The sequence below is a fragment of the Rhinolophus sinicus genome, linkage group LG01 (genome assembly GCF_036562045.2).
Source record: "Rhinolophus sinicus isolate RSC01 linkage group LG01, ASM3656204v1, whole genome shotgun sequence".
In the NCBI taxonomy this organism is placed as follows: Eukaryota; Metazoa; Chordata; class Mammalia; order Chiroptera; family Rhinolophidae; genus Rhinolophus; species Rhinolophus sinicus.
In genome coordinates this window covers 80,618,857-80,643,647 of record NC_133751.1, presented here as the reverse complement: position 1 = coordinate 80,643,647, position 24,791 = coordinate 80,618,857, and the positions used below count along the sequence as shown (strand labels likewise).

At 39.3% G+C, this 24,791-nt stretch overlaps 1 protein-coding gene across 1 annotated transcript; it reads left to right on the top strand.

Annotated features, from left to right (window-relative positions):
* The first annotated feature begins 967 nt into the window (after positions 1 to 967).
* Positions 968 to 16,860, top strand: LOC109460795 (ferritin light chain, oocyte isoform). Its single transcript, XM_074324494.1, has 7 exons — positions 968 to 1,052; positions 2,282 to 2,505; positions 8,014 to 8,104; positions 13,458 to 13,564; positions 14,231 to 14,374; positions 15,351 to 15,476; positions 16,559 to 16,860. The coding sequence occupies exons 1-7, from the start codon at positions 968 to 970 to the stop codon at positions 16,709 to 16,711; spliced, it is 930 nt and encodes a 309-aa protein (XP_074180595.1). The 3' UTR covers positions 16,712 to 16,860.
* Positions 16,861 to 24,791: the final 7,931 nt, after the last annotated feature.

Below are 24,791 nucleotides of genomic sequence, written 5' to 3'. Positions count from 1 at the left end.
CTTACTAGGAACTTCAGCGTACTTAAAGGAGTTGCCACCCTTCTCCCACCCTCCTAGAAATAGAGATTCCATTTGAGCCACCGGACAATCTCTTCAAATGAAATATTATACAGGCAGTCCCCACTTTGTGTGATACTTAGGGACCATAAAAATGACCATGCAAACTGAAATCTGACAAATCAATCTGCATAATCAATGTGAAAAAAAATATATGATCGTTCTGTAAAAATTCTATCATTTCATTAACTAGCATTCTTGAAATAGCTGGTACTTATTTTCTTGTTTATTTTCTGTGAATAAATGGCTGCTTAGAAAACAACATTAAAAATGTCCAAATATGTGAAGTGGTTTGTGGCAGAGAGAGCTGGTTGTCCATTAAAAATCCATTTTCCCCCTTTTTCTTTTATTATCGTACTCCAAGTTTTAGTTGGCATATTGTTGCCTCACTGAAGAGTACATTCCATCCTCCCTTGAACCTTATAACCAAATTCTGGCCAGTGGAATGCCACTTCTGGGTTTGTCCTTCAAAGTAATGGATGTGCTCTTTTCTGGCCTTTTCTCCACTGGGTGGGACACAAATGTGAGAGAAGGAAGTGGAGCAGCCACTTTGAGCACAAATAGCATCTGTGTATTCAGTGTGTGTAGATGTTAGAGCTTCACTGTACAGACTATTATCTTTGGGCAGTTGCATCAGAGAAAATACAGTGTAATCTTGTTTTATCTACTACATTTTGTGGTCTTATTGTTACAGGCACTTAACTCTAACCTAAGAAATATATGGATGGTTTCTGTTTGGGACTAAACAATAGCCTAACGTAGTACTACAGGGGATTTATACACCTCACACTAAATAGTTAATAGATTCTCCTCCACTGCAACTTGAATTTAAAGAGGACAAGAGAAAAACAGAAGGCCAAAGCCTAATGCCCTTCTGAGATAATAAATTGAGTAGGACCTACTGAAGACAATGAATGACGTACTGACGCCACCACAGACAGGACGAGTAAAGTCTGTCTCGGCACCGAGTGGATCTGGTGTTTCTCATTTAGCAGGTATTGTACACTAAGGATATGAGCCTCCATGCCTCACAACCAGACTTGGTAGGGTGGAGACTTCCAATATTCAAATGGAATTTTCAGGAGCTGCTGAGGTGTAAAGAGAGAGAGAGTTATCTGGCAATATTTATATAGTGCTTCTTGTGACAAGAATAAATTTAAGGTAGCATTAATCAGTGAAGTCATTGGCATGGAAATATTTATCCTGATACAGCCCTTAAAATTTGCACAGCATGAAATTGGACTCTTTTTTAAGGAACAGATATATAAATAAAAGATCTGATTCATCGACACCAACAAATGTGTGACACTCGTGTGGACACTAGAGGGCACTCACCTTCTATTTTCTATTTCAACACAATTTGCAGTACTGGTTTTCAAACCCGCGTGTAGAATTGCACTGGGATCTTGTTTTATATATATATACACACACACACACACACACACAGTTGGGCTCTTGGGGCCTGTGAATCTGCATTTTTAATGAGAGGCTACGGGTATATGGGAGCGTGATTAAGAGGATGGTTTGTGGAGCCTGACTGCCAGGGTTTGAAACCTGGCTTTGCCATTCATGAACTTTGGACTATTATTTAAACTTTCTGTACCTTGGTTTCCTCATCCAACAGATTACGTTACAAATAGCTCCTGCCTCTTAGGGTTGTTGTAATGATTAAACAAGTTAACTTAGAACACACTACTATCTGGCAATAAATATTCACTCTGTTATTACAAGTATTATTTCTAATAAAGACACTCATTTATTTTGTGGCAGAGAGACTTGAGAAACACAGGACTATTTTTAAAAGAAAAAAGAAGGTCCTCGCATGGTACTCTACCCAGCCAGGCTAAGATTTCAGGTTCTGAACCTCAGCTAGAGTAGCGATGGAATGGCAGGCCCCAACGGTGCAGGGTGGAGGACGGAGCAAGATGAGGCTGATCGTTGTGTGTTCCGCCAAAGAGCGCGTACTTTATTCAGAAGTCCGTGGATCTCCATCAAAGCACTGAGACAGAAGATGGCATGCTCAGATTTACACTTGAGATAGATCCCTCTGTAAGCAGGGTGGGGGATGGACTATGAGGCTAGAAGCAGATGGATGGGGGAGCTCAGGTAGATACAATGCCGCTCCTTTTCCATCCTAAAGAACGGTCTCCAGAAAGTGTTAAAATTATTCACATTAGTGAATCTAATAATAACAATTTGAACCTTTTAAATCCTTTCTTCTTAGGAACTCAAAATAGAGTCAAGTTTGTAATAAAACACTCTGTCCCCCTCCTCCACCCTGAGTTATACACAGTATATGGAACCCAGCAGGCATGCTGCCCAGGTTTTGAGGCACCAGGTCCTGCAAGGAGGACCCTGGTGAGCGAGGCAGTCAGTCGTCAGGCTAAAGCTGGACTGCTCTCCACAGCACCAGAAGCTGAGAAGGGGGCGCATTCTGAGTCTCAGCTGGTAATCCTGTAGGTATTAGGGTAGATTTCCAGGAACCATGGCAGCTTGGAGTGTCTGACCTAAGAGATACTGAAATAAACTTCAGTTCTGCCCTATCGCGTCCTCTGCCAGAACGGGAGGAGCTGCCACGGGAGCGGGAGAGGGCAGAGGAGGGGAGGAGGGGAGAGCTAAGGTTTTATTCTCCTGGGCTCTGCCTAGAATTCATCAACATGAATGTTCTGCTACCATCAAATTAGCAGGGTCAACAATGTCAGGGAAAATAGCTACATGAGGTTTTTCTCTAGTACCTGAGGAGTAACTATGAATGATTACATGAGAAAGGAATTTATCTTTGGAGGCCCCTATGCCAGAATCAGTTCCTACTTGTGCATTCAGCCAACCTTTATATATTACCCACTATCTAGTCTCTAAGTCTCTTAGAAGCATACCTGTTTCTAAGTCTCTGAACACATGAAAAATGTAAGTAAATAAAACAGGTCTTCCCTCTGTTTAGAGTTGTTAAGATGCAGGATCATAGGCTATTACTGTCTTAGACAGAGGTAGAAAGCACCTAATGCAATGGTTTTCAAATTTGTTTTAGTATCAGATCCCTTCAAATGAAATCCTATAAAGAAGTCCAATTAGCATGTGAGAATAAAGCAGAGCTGCCTCCGTCTAAGGTTTCTGACTGAGCAATGCCTCTCCTGTTTGTCATGAGTCCAACACCCTGTCACAGGAATTAATTGTATGGACCCCTAGGACCTAGAAGAGTAAAGTGTAAAAGTCATGATTAAACCAATTCTTCTGTTTTACAGAGGACAACAATGAGAATCCCAGAGAGTTCATAATTATTTAAGTAGAGTGTAAAAGCAACAGGGGGATGCACAGAAATAAAATCGAAGGTTACTATTCAAATTCATAATAGAGAATAGAGTTTGGAAAGGATTTTCTTAGTGGTTTCTTTGGAGTTAGATCAATGAGTCAAGAAGAACAAGAAAATTGCAATGTGTGAGGTGTGAGAAGATGGTTTAACTTAGATCCACAGAAGGATTCCAGTAAAAACGGAGGCAAACTTTAGAACTTTGAAGTCTCTGGCCTGGAATCTGTTCAATGTAGCAAGCTACTTATCTGTCTAGAGAGAATCAAAGCTAGCTTTTAATTATAGTCCGCATGGAGGTGGACACATTCAGTCCCACCGGCCATTAGTCATCGTCCTTGGCATAATCAAACATCCATTAAAGGTCTTTACTAGTTAAACACAGAGGGCTTTTCCCATTGGACACCATTTGTGCAGATCAATAGTTTAGACAGACAACAACATTGCAGTTTCCTGATGATTCATGGGACAAACATTACCTAGTTCCAACCTTTTTTACTTTCCTTTCTGTCTTCAAAATCACACTCAAAACTCACCTGGTCCAGGAAATGTCTACCCACCTGATTCAGTTCATTACTCAGTTTAGTAACTTCTATTTGTAATTGACCTTGCTAAACCTCTGCTCCTCACCTATAAAGTACCCATAATAAGAAAGATATCTCAACTGTTTTTATATGACTAAAAGAAAATAAGATATGTCAGCTGTCTAGCATAGTGCCTGATACATAGCAATTCTTTTAAAACTATTAGTTTCTTCTCTGGCTTAGATCTCTGATAGACCAAGCTCAAATTCATAAGAATTTGAAAGAGGTTAAATTTCTCTTTAGGTATCTTTTCATCTTTTCTTTTATAATTTCTGGTCCCTGTTATATTTTATTTCTTCATTTCCCTTCTCCCTTTCTTTTTATTTTGGAATAACTCTGGTCAGCTTTCATTAGTGTAAAAGTAAACTGATAAAATTAAGAATAAAAATGAAAAATAAATCAGATAACCGTATTCAGTATCATAGTTTGCCTTTAGTTACAAAATTTTTAGAATTGCTTTCCTTTAGACATTCTCAGAAGAGGTGTTCATTTCTCATGCCTCTTTCACCTCTAGATGGTTAAAGAACAATTTTTATCTCTAGGTGATAAATTTTATAGCATTGGCTAAGGGTGAGTACCTCTACAGACGCACATATACATGGTCAATCCATACCAGCTGATACTAGCCCAAGTTATCCAAGTGGAAATTCTAGAACTGGAAAGTTTGTTTCCTTCTTTTCAATTAATCAAAAGTTTTTAGTATTCTAATTTCTCGACTGTATTTTTAGCTGTACCTCTTTGCCTTTTGAAGTAGTATTCTAGTGATTACATTATTCGTCCTTAAAATATCACAGTCTCCCCATGTGAGGAAGAAGCTGAGTTACAGAGAAGTTAATGCCCTAGTGCTAAGCATTGTTCATGAAGTCAGGGATTTCTGTCTTTTGTTTACGGCGGTACATTTCCAAGGCCTAGAAAAGTGCCTCTTAATCGAATAAAGTGACAGACAGGATTTAAACCTGCACTGTCTCTGGTAAAGACTGCGTTCTTAACCAAGATAGCTACTGCTGCTGCTTCTTCATATTGTATTATATTAATCATATTATAGCTCATAATGTCACTCATTAACTTCAAATCTTCTACTCAGGTCCAGGCTATAAGAATGAAGATAATAAAAATATAGGAAAATAAAAAAAATAATTAAAATATTTCATTCATTAATCTAGATTTCTTAGCGTAAAGGGGGATGGGAGAAACCAAAGGCCTGAAGAATGTTTAAAAATACTTCTCTTCCTCACTAGGTTTGTTTAAGATTGCATTCCTGTCGTTTACAGTCAACATTTTAACCCTTGCCAGTGAACTCCAGAGATTACGGAAACCCACCTGCATAACCCTTCTCCCACCACCCATGCCTGACCCTCTGCCGCTGGCTGAGAGACGTGTTGGTGTTGGCCATTAGTTCAGCAGTCATGTTTCTAGCCATTGAGTCATATTAAGCTGCAAAACCAAACACATGTTCCTCTGAGAAACGGACAGCTGGGGCCTTCACACTAAAAACAGCAGTCCAGGAGCTCTAGCAGCTCAGGGATGCTAACCAAGGAATGTATTGTCCTGACTACAGATCATTATTTAGACGATTTTTGTGGCTGTTGGTGGTAGTGGTGGGATGTTGATGTGGGGGCTGGGGGGGGGGGGTGTTTGAAACCAATGAGGAAAAGTTCATGCGATGGTTTGCTCTCATTTTAAGAAAAATGCTTACAGTATCATTTCATATAATAAAGATTGAAGTCTCTTCTGAGAGACCATCACACTTTCCCTTCTGTTAGAAGATGACCAGGTTGTTTTCTGGTTGGCGAAGAGAATATTAAAGAGTATTACTCGTATTTTTTTCATTGAAACATGCATTTAAATTAAGCACCACAAATCAACATTTGTCAACTGAAGTTATAGTCGTGACTGTTAGAGACTTGGTACTTGTGATTATGTCTCCAGAAAAACAGTGCAATATAAAATACTAATGTATTTCTATTCCTTGTGCATTTTATTTTCTATTAAGTATGTTTATGTATATATCCATTATATCAAATCACAATGCCTGATTATTGTTATTTCCTCAAGCCTATTGAAAGTAGATGATTTATATTTTCCTTAGGATACATTATGTTTATATACACTGAGCTTTTATTCATACACAAAAACTGTACTCATTTTGAAAGGTATAATTTTACATACTCTTACTAAAATTATATGTAATAAAGTTCCAGCCTGTAGGGAACAACTTAGAAAAAAAGGAGGCATATCTGGAGGACTAAAGAACAAATTTCAAATATCGTATATTATACACAGGATTTTCTATCTTTCAAATTTTATATTTTGTTGACTATATTTTCATTTTTTCAACATAAAAGAGTCCATAAGTGTAGCTAAATGTGTGTGGGGGGGAGGGGAGGTTGTTTTTCTGTCCTCTTGAAAATTGAGGGCTTTAGCAATCTCCTCCTGAAATGAATAAAGTTTACATAAGGGGTTTCTTGTATGAAAACTAAACTAGAAGAGAGCCAGGGTCATTTTTTAGGAGGAGATACAATTAGTAAAAAGATGTCCACGTCCTAAACCCCAAACCCTTAACATATTAGGTAACATGAAAAAAGAAAATTATGGTAAAGATAGAATCAAAGTTAATAATCTGCTGACTCTATGATGGGGAGATTATTCTGCATTATTAGGATGGACCCCAAGTAATCACAAGGGTACTTAAATGTGAAGGATGGATAAAAAAGAAAATGTGTCAAACTGACATGATATGGGATAGATTCAACAGAACATTATTTTTTCCCAAAATCTCTTTGTTGATTCTTTCCCTATTAACATAAAATTTACTTAGTTTAGTTGTATAAATACTCATGATTTATTTTTATATACACAACCCTATACTGGGTTGTGAATATGAAATGGAGGAATGCAGAAAGCAAAGAAATGCTTCCTAAAGTGTAAGCTCAGGTACTGCAGGAGTATAGATAATGTGCACCCTATATAGGTATGATTGTGGATGTGTTGCTGTTTGATACCATGTTTCCCCGAAAATAAGATCTAGCCGGACAATCAGCTCTAATGTGTCTTTTGGAGCAAAAATTAATATAAGCCTCGGTCTTATTTTACTATAAGACCGGGTCTAATATAATATGATATATAATATAAATAATATAATACAAATACCGGGTCTAATATAATGTAATATAATACAATACAATACAATATAATACTGGGTCTTATGTTAATTTTTGCTCCAAAAGATGCATTAGGCTGATTAGAGCTGGTTCCTATTTTCGGGGAAACACAGTATATATGAATTATTTGGTGTCCAAACTCATGCCAAGTCTTTATTATTAAAACTTTATATGAAATTGTTAATCAAAAATGAATGGTAAAATTAAAATGATGGCAGTGTTAATTTTGATTTTGGAATAAATAATATTGATGGTGGGAGGTCTGTGTTTTTTTTCTGAGCTATAAAATGTTTCTTCTTTTCCATTAAGATGGTCACTTTCTACTTATGTTACCATTAAAAAATGCATTTTGTTCCAAGCTGGCATTGGACTCTCAGCCAACACTTTCCTACTTCTCTTCCACTCCTGGATCTCAGGCCTAAGGCCACTGATCCCAACCACCTGTCACTTGGACCTTGTCCACGGGGGGGCGCCTCTCACCATGCGGTTCTTGGTGTCTCCAGACCAATTTGAGTCACTGAATCTTCGGAATGCCTTCAAATGAAGGGTGCTTTTCTCCATGAACAAGGTGATGAGGGTCCTTTCCACCTGTAACACCTGCCTCCTGAGTGGGCCCCAGGCCATCATCACCAGCCCCATCCAGCACCTCCTGGTTGGCCAGATTTAAACATCTTCAGTTCCTTCTTCTTATGAGTCCTCAGTTTGTCCTTCAGTTGTAACCTTATCTTCTACACTGCGGCTTCTGGTGTAACCAAGACCACTCTGCTAAGTATCAGGAAATACTTCTCACTTCCCTCCATAAACTACATCTTCTGGAGCCTATGTTTTCACTGCCACTATCTAGAAATGCCTCCTTTTCAGGAATTATGTTTCTTTCAAGTGCATACATGGTAATTCTCTTGTGCAGGCATCAGAGGCAGTCTCAGCACCTTCCCACCAGCAGCCTCTCCCCAAGAACCTCCCCAGAGAACAGGGCCACCCAGACCCTCCTGCTGCAAGTGAGTTTCTTTATGGTCACGAACTGGGTGAATTTCATCATCTGATCTTCTTCAGCCCTGTTAGGAGCACATGACTCAGTTGTCTTGGGTGTCCAGCATTTTGTGGTCAATTTCTATGTCACTGTCCTTCGGTGCTAATCAGATCTGATAAAAGTACAATAAATATATCATGCAAAATATGTAACAGTATATGTTAATAAATTATTAAAGAAAATAATTCTCTGAAATACAGGTTCTTTTGTCATCACTTCAATTCTTCACATAGCAGAGAATTTGATATTTGATTTAATTAAAATGTGTAGAATTCTATCTAAATACTTTTGAAACCAGTGCTAGTTTTGTTCGTTTGTTTGCTTGCTTGCTTTTGTTGCTTTTACTTTGGTGTCAGATTCAAAAAATCATCGCTAAGGCCTGTGTCAAGGAGCTTACCACCTATGTTTTCTTCTAGAAGTTTTATGGTTTCAGGTCTTTCATTCAGCCTTTCATTCAGTTTGAGTTAATTTTTATGTGCGGTGTAAGCTAGTTTCCAGTTTCATACTTTCGCATGTGGCTGTCCAGTTTTCCAACACCATTTATTGAAGAGACTATCCTTTCCCCATTCTACATTCTTCACTCCTTTGTCATAAATTAATTGGCTATATTTGTGTCAGTTTACTCCTGGGCTCTGGGTTTGTAGGTCTTTTTATATTTTTACATAATAAATCAGAAAAATAAAGCATTTATTTGCATACAATGGGGTGAATAGCACATTAGAAAAAGCCTGGATTTTCAGAGTCAAACGGAGATGTGTTCAAATTCAGCCTCTGCCATTAACAGCTGTGTGACTGTAAGCGGGTACTTGACTTCTCAGATTTTGTTTTTCACCTTCATAAGAAGGAATAACACCTGTCTTTCAGGGTTGTTGTGAGGATTTTTATCCATCAATTTCATCAACATTTAAACATTTCTAAGTCCTATTACTTTATAACACAAATGTTGAAATAAATTTCTCCATCCAGTTATGCTGCAGTTCATCAATATCTCAAAAATGTCGCACCAAAATTAAATAAAAATATGACAAAATATTAGACACAAAGCTCCTCAAGTCCTTGATTACCTTTATTACCATGTAGTCCTGATAAGCCACTTATCGGAGGTGCTAGGTGAGTGTGTGTTGGACGGGTGGACCCTGAGAACATGAGTTACTGCATAGTTACAACAGGACTAGGTATGTCCTGTGATCTGGTCATTAAATTTGGTTATTGAGGGCTGGCCCAGTGGCTCAGGCGGTTAGAGGTCTGTGCTCCTAACTCCGAAGGCTGCCGGTTCAATTCCCACGTGGGCCAGTGGGCTCTCAACCACAAGGTTGCCAGTTCAATTCCTCAAGTCCTGCAAGGGATGGTGGGCTGCGCCCCCTGCAACTAAGACTGAAAGGACAACAACTTAACTTGGAAAAAAGTCCTACACTGTTCCCCAATAAAGTCCTGTACCCCTTCCCTAATAAAAAAAAATTAATTAAAAAAATAAATTTGATTATTGAAAACTGAGTTGCAGCTATGAAGCTTCAGAGGAAGCTCACTTTCAGTATCACTGAGGCAAAAGGAAGGTCTGCTTGGACCCCAATGAAATCGCCAATGCCAACTCCCATCAGTGGATCCAGAAGCTGACCAAAGATGGGCTGAACACCTGGAAGCCTGTGACTGTTCATTCCCAGGCTCCAAGCTGGAGAACACCTAGGCCTGCCATAAGGACAGGCATATGGCCATAGATATGCAAAAGAATACTGTTAATGCTCAAATGCCTGAGAAGGGAGCCTGGATGAGAATCCTGTGCTGGATAACGTGAATCCTGCTCAGAAGATACCGTGAATCGAAGAGGATTGATCACCATATGTATCACAGCCTGTAACTGAAGGTGAAGGGGAATGTGTTTACAAACAAGCAAATTCTCATGGAACACACCCACAAGCTGAAGGCCAGCAAAAAGCTTCAGCCTGAGATCCACAAGTCAAACATCAAGGAAGCACCTAAGAGCTGTGAGGAGCAGCCTCAGGCTGGGAAGAGATCATGGAGACTGAGACCAAGAACTAACGTTTCCCCTCTCTTGTCTGTACATAGTGACCTCGGTAAGTGTATAGATCCATCATTCAATAAAGCAAACGTTTATCTGCCCGGGGAAGGAAAAAGTGAATTACTTTTGTTTTTCTGTCAACTCTTTGGTCATGTTGAACACTTAACCAATTACAAATCTAAGTCTTTTTACATGAACTACTGTTCAAAACAATCTCCTCTTTCTGTTTATGGGTTATTGATTTACTGAACTAAAATACAGGATTTTATATTCATTTTAATTACATTTCATCATATTAGCTTCAGACAATTTGATTTAACCTGTTGAGTTCTGTTGGCCCTTGCTCTGTCATTTTGTATGCTAATTATTCCTTCCAGATTTGTGACATTTGTGAATGTAATTAAAGTATGCAATTCTATTCATCCAAAATATTGACTTAAAAAAGATAAAAGGAAAATAAGATATGGTGAAGTATAATGCCTTGTACATGTTACCAGAGCCTTTGTGCTAAGTTGTTTCCAATCCAATAAATGTCCACCTTTTATTTTCAGATGCCAATTGGCATAACTATATTATAACCTAGTACAAATTTCTGCATCCCTCCACCAAAATATAAAAGTCTTTAGCTGTAGTTTGGCATTTCTCTCCAATATTTTTACAATGTTACCAATACTGCTGCTTAAGTCACTACTAGAAGTCATTATTTCCAGCAAAAAATAACGTTCCCCGAGACCTGGACCCGAAACCCGATTTAAATTATCTCGATACCCTTTTATTTCCAGCACATTCCAGGGCAGAGGGTACATGGACCAATCTGAGCATATCCCATAATTCAAGTCAATTCATCAGGTTACCAAAATTTAATAGTGATATTATGAATCAAATTAGATTTAAAAATATATATTGGAACTACAGTGCTACCTATGGGTGCTCACTTTCTACATTATATAATTCTGTAATTTTGGAATACTTTATAATGATCAGGCATTACATTGATAATTAGAAAAAATATGTTCACGAATATGTGTGTAGAGCTTCCATTTTGCTAATTCTCTAGAAAGGTATCTGTTAGTCTCCTTTTTCAAAATGAGAAATATATATATGTATATACATATGTATATATATATATACATATATACACATAATTTTATATATATATATACACATATATAATTATAAGTTTGAAAAATATGGAAAAAAATATATATATATATAGTTATAAAAGTTTGAAAAATGGAAAAAAATTCACCTGTAAGGTTACCATACTAACACAACTGTTACTGAGGTTGCTGATATGTTTCTTTCCTCTCTTTTTTTCTATACATTGGTGAGGTTGTTTTTAAGTGATGAAACAGCAATATTCTTTAATAATATTTAACCCACAAGAACATATTCTTCATATCTATCCAGTTCTGTGTTTGGGCCCAGATGGAACAGCAGAATCATGAAATGTTTACATGAAAAGATCTTATCTTTTCTTAAGATCATGAGACTATTTATCCAGAAATCTCCAAACTCTTGTATGTCCCAGTAAGTAAAACCTTTAGCTTCCACATTTACTATCTTGTCGATGGAGTTATATTAACAGTAATAATCCAGATTTTATTAGTACTTGTTCCCACCTGCTCACATAGGACACTAATCTCCTTAAAAGTTCCCCCAAATTCTTTTAGGAGCAAAACTATGAGCAAAACCAGTTATTAATAACTATCTAGCCAGTTACCATTTTCTTTTCTCTTCCCCTGCTCTAACCTTCTTGGCTAGATATTGCCGGGCGCCCTGGCACTGATGCCTCCCCCAGGATGCTGCCGTGGAGGTCCTGGAAGCTCTGACGTGCCAAAGCAGTGCAGTGGTGTGTGCAGAAGCAGCATAAAAGGCCCCCTTCTCCTCTCCTATTAGAGGGTTCCCCCAGAAATGCCACTTGTGTCCCACGTCTTACGCATTTTTTATTGAAATAGGTTTTTAGACTGTACTTAAACGCTTACTAAAAATTTGGTCCCCAGACAAGCAACATTTGGCAAAATTGTTGGAGGATTTCAGGCCAGTGAATCAGAATCTGCATTTTAACAAGAGCCCCAGATGATTTATGTAGAAATTACAGTTTGAGAAGCTCCTGCTTCAAGCACCTTCCTGTGACTAAGGCGTGAATTCAATTAGGGACAAGGACAGGGTTAGGTCAGGAAACAAAAATAATAAATAATAGGACTTTTTATAATGATTCCTTCCGTTTGGTGACCATATTATCTTTGTGACTGGGCCAAACTTGGAATGCATGGCTCCTTCTTTTAGGATGAACTATCCCTCAGGAAATTCCCTCCTACTGCCACCTAGGCACAGACCTTTGGTGACCACTTCTATTTCAGTTCAGCTAGACATGGCATAGGCTTAAGCTAAGAATCCACCAGACTATGGGAAATCACACTGCTGCACATATAAACTATATTTTTGTTTAGTAAATGTTGATTCCATACCTATTATCTACAAAACACCCCATCATGAGCTGTGAGACTACCGAGATAAGTAAATCAACCTCTACCCTCAAAGGAAGCAAATAAAAAAGGTATACATTGAGACAGGTAAGGACTTTTGAGAGACCATTTGAGGAAGGAGCCAAAAGGTTTCCAAATGGAGCAATCTTGCTGCAGTTTGGCAAAAGCACTATTATGTCGTATCCCTACAGCCTGTGTTTGCCTCTTCTCCAGGTGGCACGCCCTTCTTCCATTTCCATTTCTCTACATTCTTAACTACCTTTCAAGGCCAATTTCAAATGCCAAATTATTGATGAAATCTGCCCTAATCTCCTCAGCTAAATATGCTTTGACACTTAAGAACTCCCATCATATCAATTATGTGTGTTGCAGCCTTAGGAAGTGCAGGATATGTTCCTTATAGGCAAAGAATGTATTTTAGTCAGTCTTCTTAGATTCCCCATAGGACTTAGCGTGATGTACCATAAATAGTTTTTGAAGGAATGAAGTTAATGCATCTACTCTGTTACTACTTCCCTACTCAGGAAGTAGATCAGCCTTCTCAAATCGTAGTGGGCACATGAGGAAGAGTACTCAACACTGGTTGGGATAATTAGGAGGATTTACTTTTGTTTTTCACCTTTTCCTCTGGTCAGATTGGTTCTTTCATGCAGAAACAATGTCCTCATTAGTAGTTTAGTAGCTGTTAATCTCAGCTGGATGGAATTTCATCTAGTTTTCAGCTGAATGGAAGTGGGCTGGCTCTCTGCCTGTTAGTATTTAAGAAGCCCCTTAGATTGATGGGTAGCACTTCTTATGCCTGGTTTTCTGGAAAGCTGAGATGGCAGCCCAGCTCCAGAGTGTCATCTCTGAAGACTGTAGGGTTGCTATTAATCAAGTGGCATCTTTTCAGCTTCACGTCAGTGATGCTTACTTATCTATGGTTAGTATGGGTTCTTGAGCCACTATGAGGGAGGTTTCAGCTTTGATCTGGGTGATGCTGCATTTTCTGTGTCCTGAGTAATGGTGGTAATGGCCATGTTTGTGGTTTGATACTAGATGAAACAACAACTTAGTGGCTAGGATTTTGCTTGTTCTGTGGACCAATGGTTTAGAGCTGTGATTGCAAACTATGGACTGTGGTAGAGACAGTCACAGTTTTTCCCAGTGGGTTCCCAAAATTATCTGGGCATCAGACACTGGTGGTAGACTGAATAAACAGTTTTTTACCCATATTCTATTTTAGAGTTTATATAGATGTGTTAGGATTGATGCAATAGATTGACTTTAAAATGTCACTTAATTTATGCTGGACTTCTCTGCCAGGTATCTACAAATTACTAGTACGTAGGGTTCACAAATCTGACCCTAAAGAGGCCATGATAACCAATGATTAGGCACCAGATATTATAGTCTGAGTGGCTTCTCTGAGGTAGCTGGGTTCGGGGAAACAGCTGGGGCCTTCTGGAAGTTAAAGGGCAAACCGAGGGCCCCAGATTGAACAAAGAAGGCCTCTTTCAGACAATCACAGAGATAAAATGAGTTTGTGTGAGAATTCCACTCTTAAAAATCAGCTTCTCTCACCTCCAGTTTCTCTCCCTTCTCCCAGGCCTGTTATTACAATGTAGACACGGGCGCACCTCTTTTTGCTGCATTCTTCGAAGACCAAGCCGAGGTGAAGAGGGAACACGCAAAGCAGTTCTTAAGATTCCTAAGAAGACATGAGGGTAAAATCTGCCTTCCAGTCATTCAGGTGACTATGTGACTTTGTCATGATGACCTCCATGGGGCCTCTGCTGTGTCTAGAGAACTAAATTATTAGTTGCTACCTAATTTTGGTTCCTTATGTTCCTATATGGGATTATAGAGACTGACTTTGAGAGCAAACGTACGTCTTTTTTGTGGCCTCTTCGTATCATTTTGAATACATTATAGCCACTAAGTGCGGATTTAGCTTTTCTCAATGAGCCACTCAGTGTGGTCGCTGGACCAGCAGCATCAACCTCACCTGGGAACTTAGAAATGCAAATTTCATGGACCCCACACCCAGACAAACTGAATCAGATTCTCTAGGGCTGGGGTCCAAGGAGCTGTATTTTAAGAAGCTCTCCAGATGACTCTAATTACTGCTCTACAATTTGAGAAGTACTACTCTAATGGCCTCTTCCTAAAGCAGTTAGCATCCTGTAGCATATCTTTAGTCTAATTCAGATGCACATTAAGCTATTTAAAATGACTCTCTTCAATGTAGTGAAACAAACTTTTTTTTCACTGGGACAGCCACTTGAAAGAAATAATCTAAACCTTAGTTGGGAGCATTACATCTAGAAATATCCCTGCTTATCTGAGGGTTCTTTTAATTCCAGCTTTATAAAGAGAACTAGTAAACGTCTGGTAGTAACAGAATTAAACCACCCTCACGGCATTCCAAAGCTAATGGAATAGTGCATGAAACTTTGCCGGTGGCACTCATGCTTTGTAGCACGAGAAAATTATGTGGGCAACTTTTGAAAATCCTGATGCGGAGGTTGCACTCCATACCAATAAAGTCAGAATGTCTACAGTTAAAATCCAGACATCAATATTTAAGATGCTCAGCTGACTCCATTATGCCACCAAGTTTGGAAACTATTGGGCTACACAAAACTAGTCATAATCCTACCCAGGAAGTAGGATGTAACAAAGCTGTGCCTGAGGTAGGAAAGTGACTCTCCTGTTCTCTCCAATAGAGGCCGGATCTAGATAACTGGGGAACTGGCATACAAGCTCTAGAGTCTGCTCTGGAGTTGGAGAACAAGTTAACCAAGCTCCTGCAAGACCTGAAGACCTTGGCTTCTGCGAACAGTGAAACTGATGTAAGTATTTAACTGGTTCTGACAGCAGAACCTGGATTATGACTTGAGCCTGGGGAATGGGTCCAAGGCAGTGGATCATCCAACATGTGCTTATTTTCCCCCAAGGAAGCATATGAGCTTATTTCTGGGGGTAGGTTCAAGGTAGGAGTAGGTGTCCTGGTAAGGAGGAATGCAACTCAACCCAAGATGAGGAAGACTTCCCAGGAATAATGCACTCTGGATAATTAAACAAAATAACTTCTCGCTGGCCTGTAAATCTCATAGGCCTGAAGTACCTAAATTTTAATGGGTACCAGAATCACCTGGAGGTCTTAGTAAAACAATTTACTGGGCCCCACCCCCAAGAGTTTGATTCATATGGTTTTATGTGGTATCTGAGAATTTGCATCTAATAAGTTTTCAGGTTATGCTCCTAGACAGGGGCCACACCTTGAGAACCACTGTCCTAGACTGTCCCCCCAAAAGTGAATGTTAATGGTGACCTATTATCTTATAGACTTCTCTGAAGTCTTCCTGGTTAATGATTAACACTCTACCTTGCAGTGGGAACTTCTTTCTCAACAATCCGCTAGCATCTCAGGAAAACAAAGTGAGGAAAATGCCCTTGTACAAATTACTAACCCTAGTTGCATATTTGACTCACTTAGGAGCTCTGAAGAGGTACAAATGCCTAAGCCTTATGCCAGACCAATTAAATTTAAATCTTTGGGAATGGGGTCTGGGTGACTGATTACTTGAAATGTCCATGTGATTCAGAAAACAGGGTGGAAAACCACTGCAGTAGTTGCTTATTTAAATTAATCTGTAGTTTTGATGAGATGCCCTAACACTTATACTCATTGAAGGTGGATATTTGTAGTCACCTGGAGGTCTTGAATGTCTTAGATCAGTGCTCTTTGAACTTCAATATGCATATGAACTGCCTAGTCCTTTTTTAAAATGCGGATTCTGATTTAGTAACTCTGGAGTGGGGCTTGAGATTCTTCATTTCTGATAAGCTCCCAGGACTGCTGGTACATGGGCTATAATTTGCCTCCTGTTGCAAAGTTCTTAATGAATCCTTCCCTGTTTTGTTTCTGTAGCTCTTACGTTTCATGGGAAAGTACCTAGATAAACAGAAGAGGAACATAGGCTATCTGGAACACCAGCTTTTATATCATAGGAAAGTAGAAAAGCAGGAGCAGGAGGAAGACACTTTTAAAAAGCCTGCTGAAGTGTCAGGTAAACAGACTTAACATCTGAAGGCAACACAGCAAGTCTTCCCATTGTTGTATGTCCCAAAGTCAGTTACTTAAAAATTTGATCTCCATTTGACAGAAGATTGCTTTGCTTCTTTTCTAGTGTCCTAATTCTCATTGTTCATACAAATAAATCTTTGTTTGCATTATAATTATGTCTATATATATTGCTGTTGGAGCACAAAAAAGGGTTAATTCTGTCAATGTGAGTTTGATGGAAGCTTCCTGAAGGACAGTGGGTGCATTAGACTTGGGGGAATCTTTTTTTTTTTTTTTTTTTAAATAAACCTTCCCGCATGGTCCCAACACCCAGATGCAGAGTCAGGATTTGGGAATTTCAAGCAGTCCAAGTGGATATAGTAGAAACTAAGGAGTAAAGCCTTAGGTCTTACTAATGCTTTCCTCCCCCACAACTTGTATACTATATATTTTAAGTTTACAAGACAGTAGGCATTTCTTCTAATTAATGTAAAACTAAACTTGAAAACAAGAGCTATTGGTCTAAAAATGGTGACTCTCACCTGAAAGATGTAAAATGAGCAGGCAGGCTAACCCAAGCGCCCTTTCATAGCCTCACATAGGCATAGGGAAGAGAAGGTACACAGGCAATTAAGACACTGCAGACCAGCGGATGCCCCTACCCGCTCTACTGTGTGCAAACTAGGAGCAGTTACTGGGGTAACTGCTTTCAGGAGAAAGCAATGAACATGCAAGCTTAGGTGGCTAGTACCACCTGGAAAGAAAGGGGGCGCTATAGGATTGTGTCCTGTCTCTAAAACTTACTAGCTCCACAGACTTGAATAAGTTTTTTATCTTACTCGTTAACTCAGTTTAATCATCTATAAAGTGGGGTTAATGGTACTTAGTTCATAAAGTTAACAAGAATTTTAAGTAAATTAATATGTAAAATATCTAGAACAGCACCTGCTCAGATTATGTATTATTAGTTTATATAATGTATTATTAGTTTATATAATGTAACTTCGTAAACTTGAACACCAATACATAACATAATTTAAAGAAGAAAACAGATAACTGGATCCAAGATGGTGAAGTAAATAAACACTGTGTCTACGTCCTTCCATGAACACATTAAAATTATAACTAAGTTATAGAACAATCAACATAGAGAACCTTCTCAAGTATAGCTGAACAGAAGTTTTATAACTAAGAATATTAAAAAGAAGCCACATCAAGACTGGGGGGGCGGGGAGGAGGTGCATGAAACTGGCTGGACCCAGACCTCCATGTGGCAGTTAAGAATCAGAAGGGGTATTTTGGCCATGGAGGTACTCCCAGGAAGAGTGAGGGACCCCAGCCACACACCAGCCTACCTAGCTGAGAGTACTGGTGCTGGGAAGAGGTGCCCCCACAACATCTGGCTGTGAAAAAAGTGGGGATTTGGACCTTTTGGGTGGCATGAAAAGCTGTGGGAAACCCAGACATCCTCTTAAAGGGCCTGCACAAAGACTCACTCGCTCACAGGCACTCACACTGGGATCCAGCAAAGGGATGGTGACTCAGGGTGGGCATATGAAGGGCAGACTGAGGTGTGTGGCTTTGAAGCAAGAGTTGGAGGACAGTCACCATTTTCCCTGTGTGGGGTCCTTCTGTGCAGCTGGCAGGTGGGTGCCATCTTTCCTGTGTTGAACCATCCCCTCAACGCCTATGGCCTAATCTGAATCTGAATTGGTCTGGTGAGCTCTGCTGGGACACCACCCCACCCAACTCCCCCAATGTTGGAGGCACTTTCTTAGGAGTAACCAGTCCCACCCAAATTGCACTCTTTCTTGGAAAACTATCAGAGTCCGTGGGCCCCAGGTGGGTAGCAATGTGCTCTGAGATGTTTCCTGACTAGCTCCAGGCTCAGCAATGGAACCAAACCAAATTCAACATTAACCTGGTGACCACAACTCTTTCCACTTTAGTGAATCCCTGAGACCCTGCCTCACCCAACTTCCGTACCATATGAGACTTTATCAGTGGCTGAATCTTAAGGGAGCCAGCAGGTGGCAGCAGGCTTTGGGGTGTCCTGGCTTTTTGTGGAGCTATCCCAGGCCCAGTACTGGTGGCAGTATTAAGTACAGCTGGAGGAATGAGTCGCGGGAGACCAAAATTGGTCTGTTAGAATTTATTTGGCATGTTTGAGCTGCGGGAGGTCAGGTTAGAAAAGACCATAACTTCTCTGAGTAAGAGGGGTATGGAGTTTTATAGGGGGAAGTAAACAGGCTGTTCCTTTTCAAATCATCACAAACAAGCAGGGAGCAGGACAAGATGGCTTCTAAGATAAGATGGTTTCTGTTAAGCACGTTCTAGGCAGTTTCTCTAGGCCTAAGGCAGTTTCAGCCTGTAGTGAAATTTTCTGTTCTTGAAAAAATTTCCACTTTTATAATTATTACTAGTTTAATTTTATACTTATTAATGAATATGATAAACATTCACACTAAAATCAGGAGTACGACAAGATTGCTTTATCAACACTACTTAAAGTTGTTTTTTTAATTCTCAAACAGGGTTTCTCAAACTCAGCACTATTGATATTTTTGGGCCAGATGACTCTTTGTTGGGGGGAGTTGTCCTATGCGTTGTAAGATATCTAGCAGCATCCCTCGCCCCTTCCTACTACGTAGTACCTCCTCCAATTGTGGCAATCAAAACTATTTCCAGATATTGCCAAATGTCTCTTGAGAGGCAAAATCATCCTGCTTGAGAACCACCATTCTAGACAATGCAATAGAAAAGCTAAAGGAAAAGAAGATATATTTGTTTGGAAAAGGTTTATTTAATATGATATGATTATGACTATTATAACTGAAAAACTTAAAGAAAGTTCAATAATGTTGCTGAATATAGGATAGATAGCAACAAATGAACCTTCCCTATGAACACAAATTAAATGAAGACATTTTAAAAAGATATCTTGTTTATAATATCCATAAATATATAAAATATTTAGGAATAATTCTAACAAAATTAGCTTGCAACCTATATGAAATAAAATTAAAATGCTTCCTGAAAAAGATAAAAGCTTTGAATAATGAAAAAAGAGGGAACAACTAAATATAAAAATTGTGACACCTCCCAAATCAATGTATAGGACTAAAGCAATTTTGGATATAATCCCAACAGGATCTTGGGTGCTTGGACAATTTAGTACTAAAGAATGAGTTTTAATCATTGGGTAAAATGTGGGAACATACATAAAACTTACATAACACCATTAGTCATTGGGAAATACAAACCCAAACCACAATGAGACACTTTACTACACATTCATCAGAATGGCCAAAAATTAAAATAACTGTCAACGTCATATGCTGGCAAGGTTGTAAAACAACTGAAACTCTCACTCATGGGTGAGAATGTAAGGTGGTATAACTTTGGAAAAATGTATGACGTTTTCTTGTAAAACTAAGCATATACTTACCTCAAGAACTTTGGGAGGACACAATTCAGCCTGTAAACAATTGTTGACTAAAATTGGGTGGAGAAAAGAGAAGGAAGAATTTATAAGCTAGTTCACTTGATACTCATATTAGGAATCAATAGATACTCTATGAAGAAAGAGGGTCCTCAGGGTATTGTGTAAAAAACTAATTATATAGGAAGTCACTAGAATGAAGTTATGACCATAATTTTTTATTTATTTTTATTTTTTTAAAGAGTTTTATTAAAAATATGGTTAACATAGAATACAATATCAGTTTCAGGAGAACATCATAGTTATTCCAACATTTATATACCTAAAGAACTGACCACCACGATAAGCCCAGTAACCATCTGGCACTGTACAATGCTATCACAATATTATTGACTGTATTCCCTATGCTGTACATTATATCCCTGTTACTTAATTCATTTTGTACCTGAAAATTTGGACCTCTATTCCCCTTCACCTTTTCCACCCTTTTTAAATTTTTCAATTGCAGTTGACATTCAATATTATTTTATATTAATTTCAGTGTACAGCGTAGTGATTAGACATTTATATAATTTAAGAAGTGATCCCCCTGACTAGTCTAGTACCCACCTTGCACTATATATAGCTATTAGCATATCATTCACTATATTTTCTATGCTTTGTTTTACATCCTCATGACTATTTTGTAACTACCAATTTGTAATTCTTAATCCCTTTGTCTTTTTCACCCTGCCCCTCAACCCCCTCCCATCTATCACGCCAACAAATCAGTATCCATCTGACACCATACATAGTTATTAAAATATTGTTGACTATATTCTTTATGCTATACCTTACATCCTGATAACTACTTTGTAACAGCCAATTTGTACTTCTTAATCCCTTCCTGCTTTTCACCCTCACCCCCAAACTCCCTCCCATCTGGCAACCATCAAAATGTTTTCTGTATATGAGTTTGTTAATTTTGTTCTTTATATTCCACATATAAGTGAATTTTTTATTTCACTTGCATCTCTCTTTCTCTGTCTGACTTACTCCACTCAGCAGGATACCCTTCAGGTCTATTCATGCCACTGTAGATAGCAAGAACCCATTCCCTTCCTTGTATATATGTACCATCTCCTCTTTATCCATTTTTCCATTGACGGACACCCAGGCTGCCTCCACAACTTGACCATTTTAAACAATGCTGCCATGAACATATGATGCACATGTCCCCTTTAAGTAGTGTTTTGGGTTTCTTTGGATAAATACCCAGAAATGGGATTACTGGGTCCTTCTTTGCCTCTTGTTCTAGCCTTTATTTTAAAGTCTATTTTGTCTGATATAAGTATTGCTACTGCAGATTTTTTTGCTTTTTGTTTTTTGTTTCCATTTTCATGAAATATTGTTTTCCATCCCTTTCTGTATCTGTGTGCTTTTCAGTCTGAAGTGAGTCTCCTTTAGGCAGCGTATGTAAAGGTTTTGTTTTCTTATCCATTCAGCCCTCCTATGTCTTTTGATTGGAGCATTTAATCTATTTACATTGAAAGTAATTATTGATAGATATATAGCTATTGCCATTTTATTATTCATAATTTTGATTTTTGTTTTTTTTCATCTTAAAGAAGTCCCTGTACAATTTCTTGTAATACAGGTTTGGTGGTGATGAACTCCATAAGCATTTTCTTGTCTGGGAAGGTCTTTATCTGTCCTTTGATTTTACATGATACCCTTGCTGTGTAGAGTAGTCTTGGTTGTAGGTCCTTGCTTTTCATCATGTTGAATATTATGTGCCAATCCCTCCTGGCCTGCAAAGTTTCTGTTGAGAAATCAGCTGACAGTTTTATGGGAGCTCCCTTATAAGTTACTAGTTGCCTTTCTTTTGCTGTTTTTAAGATTCTTTAACTTTTGTCATTTTAATTATAATGTGTCTTGGTGTGGGCCTGTTTGGGTTCATCTTGTTTGGGACTCTCTGTACTTCCTGGACTTGAATGTTATTTCCTTCGCCAGGTTAGGAAAATGTTCAGTCATTACTTCTTCAAAGAGCTTCTTAATATCTTGCTTTCTCTCTTCTCCTTCTGGTACTTCTATGATGCAAATGTTGTTACATTTGATGTTGTCCCAGAGGTCTCTTAAGCTATCCTCACTTTTTTGGATTATTTTGTCTTTTTGCTGTGCTGACTGGGTGTTTTCTGCTATCTTGTCTTGCAAATTGCTGATTTGATCCTCTGCTTCATCTAGTCTGCTGGTGATTCCTTCAAGTACATTCTTCATTTTAGTTATTGTATTCTTGACTCCTGACTGGTTCCTTTCTGTGGTTTCTATGTCCTTTTTTATGCTTGCTATCTCTTTGTTGAAGTTCTCACTAAGTTCCTTGAGCATCCTTATGACCATTGTTTTGAACTCTGTCTCTGATAGGTTGCTTTCTTCCATTTCATTTAGTTCTTCTTCTGGAGTTGTCTCATGCTCTTTTATTTGGGACATGTTTCTTTGTTTCCTCATTTTTCCTGCTTCCTGTGTTTGTTTCTATGTATTAGGTAGATCTTCTTATGTTTCCCAGTCTTGGCTGGGTGGCCTTATGTAGTAAGTGCCCTGGGGGGGGAGGGGTTTGACACAGTCTCTCTGGTCACCTGTGTCAGGTGCTCCAGGAGTGTTTTTTGTGTGGGTTGTGTGTACCCTCCTGTTATAGTTGAGCCTTGATTGCTATTGGCACATCAGTGTGTGGGATTGACCCTTAGGCTGATTGGTTGTGGGGTTTGGCCATGTCCACAGCTTATGGGCTACTGTGTGTGAGGCCTCCTCCACTAAGTGGGATTTGCCCCAGTGGGATCAGATGTCTGTTGAGACTACCCTTTGCGTATATGTTTCTTGTGGGGCTAATTGGGCAGTACTCTGCTGTGTTCTGAAGCCATCCTCCAACTATGTTGATGCTGGGGCTTCTTGGGAGGGGCTCTGGTGCAGGCCCGGTCACCCACTTCCTGTGACCAGCCGGGGGCTACCTGGTTGGAGCTACAAAGCAATCCGCAGTTGTTCACTGCCTGTGCTAAACCTGGAGGCGCGTGGGAGAGGCCAGGCTATGAACCAAGGACATCTGCGACCAGTACTGAGCCTGGGAAAGCTCCACAAAAATCCAGGACATCCTGAGGCCTGTTGCCACCTGCCGGCTCCTGTAAGATTCAACCACTTTTAGAGCCTCGTGCAGTATGGAAGTTGGGTGAGGTAGGGTCTCAGGGAATCACTAGAGTGGGAAGAGTTATGGTCACCAGGTTAATGTAAATTTTGGTTTGGTACCAATCCTGAGCCTGGAGCTACTCAGCAAAAGTCTTGAAGCACACCAAGGCCAGTCACCATCTGCCTGTGACCTGCCTTACTTCGATAGTTTTCTAAGAAAGAGTGCATTGTGAGTGGTGCTGACTGCTCATGGAGAAAGTGCCTCTGGTAGTATTGAGGGAGTTGGGTGGGGCAGGGTCCAAGAGAAGTTCACCAGACCAATCAGATTCAGATTTGGCCCTGTGGGGGAGGGCTCAACACAGGAAAGAATGGTGCCTGCCTACCGGCTGCAAGGGAGAAGGACCCTTCATAGGGAAAATGGTGATTTCCTCCAGCCCTCACTTCACACATATGACTCACTTCCCTATATGACTCTGACACCCCCCACCCCTTCATCAGTGTCCCTTCAACGGAGCCCAGGGTGAGTGCCTGCGAGTGGGCCCCTTAAGAGGATGTCTGGGTTTCCCACAGCCTTCTGTTCCACCCAGTTGGTCAGAACCTCACTGTTTTTCACACCCAGATTTTGTGGGGGCTCCTCTTCCTAGGAACAGTACTCTGGGCTGAGGAGCCTTGTGTGAGGCTGGAATCCCTTGCTCCTCCATGGAGAACCTCCACAGCCAAGATACCCCTCCTGATTCTCAACCACCACACAGAGGTTTGGGGCCTGTTCTTAGTTTTCCACTCTTCCAGTCTTAATATGACTTTTTCTTTATGTCCTTAGTTACGAAACTTCTGTTCAGTTAGACTTTAGATGGTTCTCCAGGTTGATTATTCTATAATTTAGTTGTAATTTTAAGGTGTTCATAGAACAGTGTTTATTATGGAACAGTGTTTACTCCACCATATTGGATCCAATGACTATAATTTTTAAAGTAGCCTCCATAGCAAAAGTTTATATAAATATAATGTTCATTTTACATTTTATTTTGTAATTCTTATGTTAGTCCTTGTTTTAGTCCTAGTTCTGTTGTTAAATACATTCAGTGTTCACCCCAGTTCTTTTACTGAAGTTGCCTTTATCATTTTTCGATTGCGTGAATTTTGTTCTCTGGGAGATGCTTCAGTAAGGTCTGATGTAGATAGTATTCTGAGTCCTTGAATTTGCAGAAATTCTTACCTGTACCTTTCACATTTGAAGGACAGCTTGAATAAATTTAAAATACTTGACTCAAACTGTCTTTCCTTAAATATCTGATAGGTATTGTTATTTCTGTTAGCATTGACTGTAGCTGTGCCAAGTTGGTTTTCTCTCCCTTAAATATGATACAATATTTTTGCCCAGTTGCTCAACATTTGCTACTAGTCTTAGTAGAATATGTTTGGTGTGTGTAGGATATGTATTAGTAGGCTACGTCTTGGTATTGATCACTCTAGGACAGTTTTCTTATATCTTGGATGCCATTT

Coding starts and splice junctions, on each gene's coding strand:
- LOC109460795 (XM_074324494.1), top strand. CDS start 968: ATGAATGACGTACTGACGCCACCACAGACAGGACGAGTAAAGTCTGTC. Junction 2,506..8,013: donor CGCATTCTGAGTCTCAGCTG/GTAATCCTGTAG, acceptor TCTCTTGTGCAG/GCATCAGAGGCAGTCTCAGC. Junction 8,105..13,457: donor CCCAGACCCTCCTGCTGCAA/GTGAGTTTCTTT, acceptor TTTTCTGGAAAG/CTGAGATGGCAGCCCAGCTC.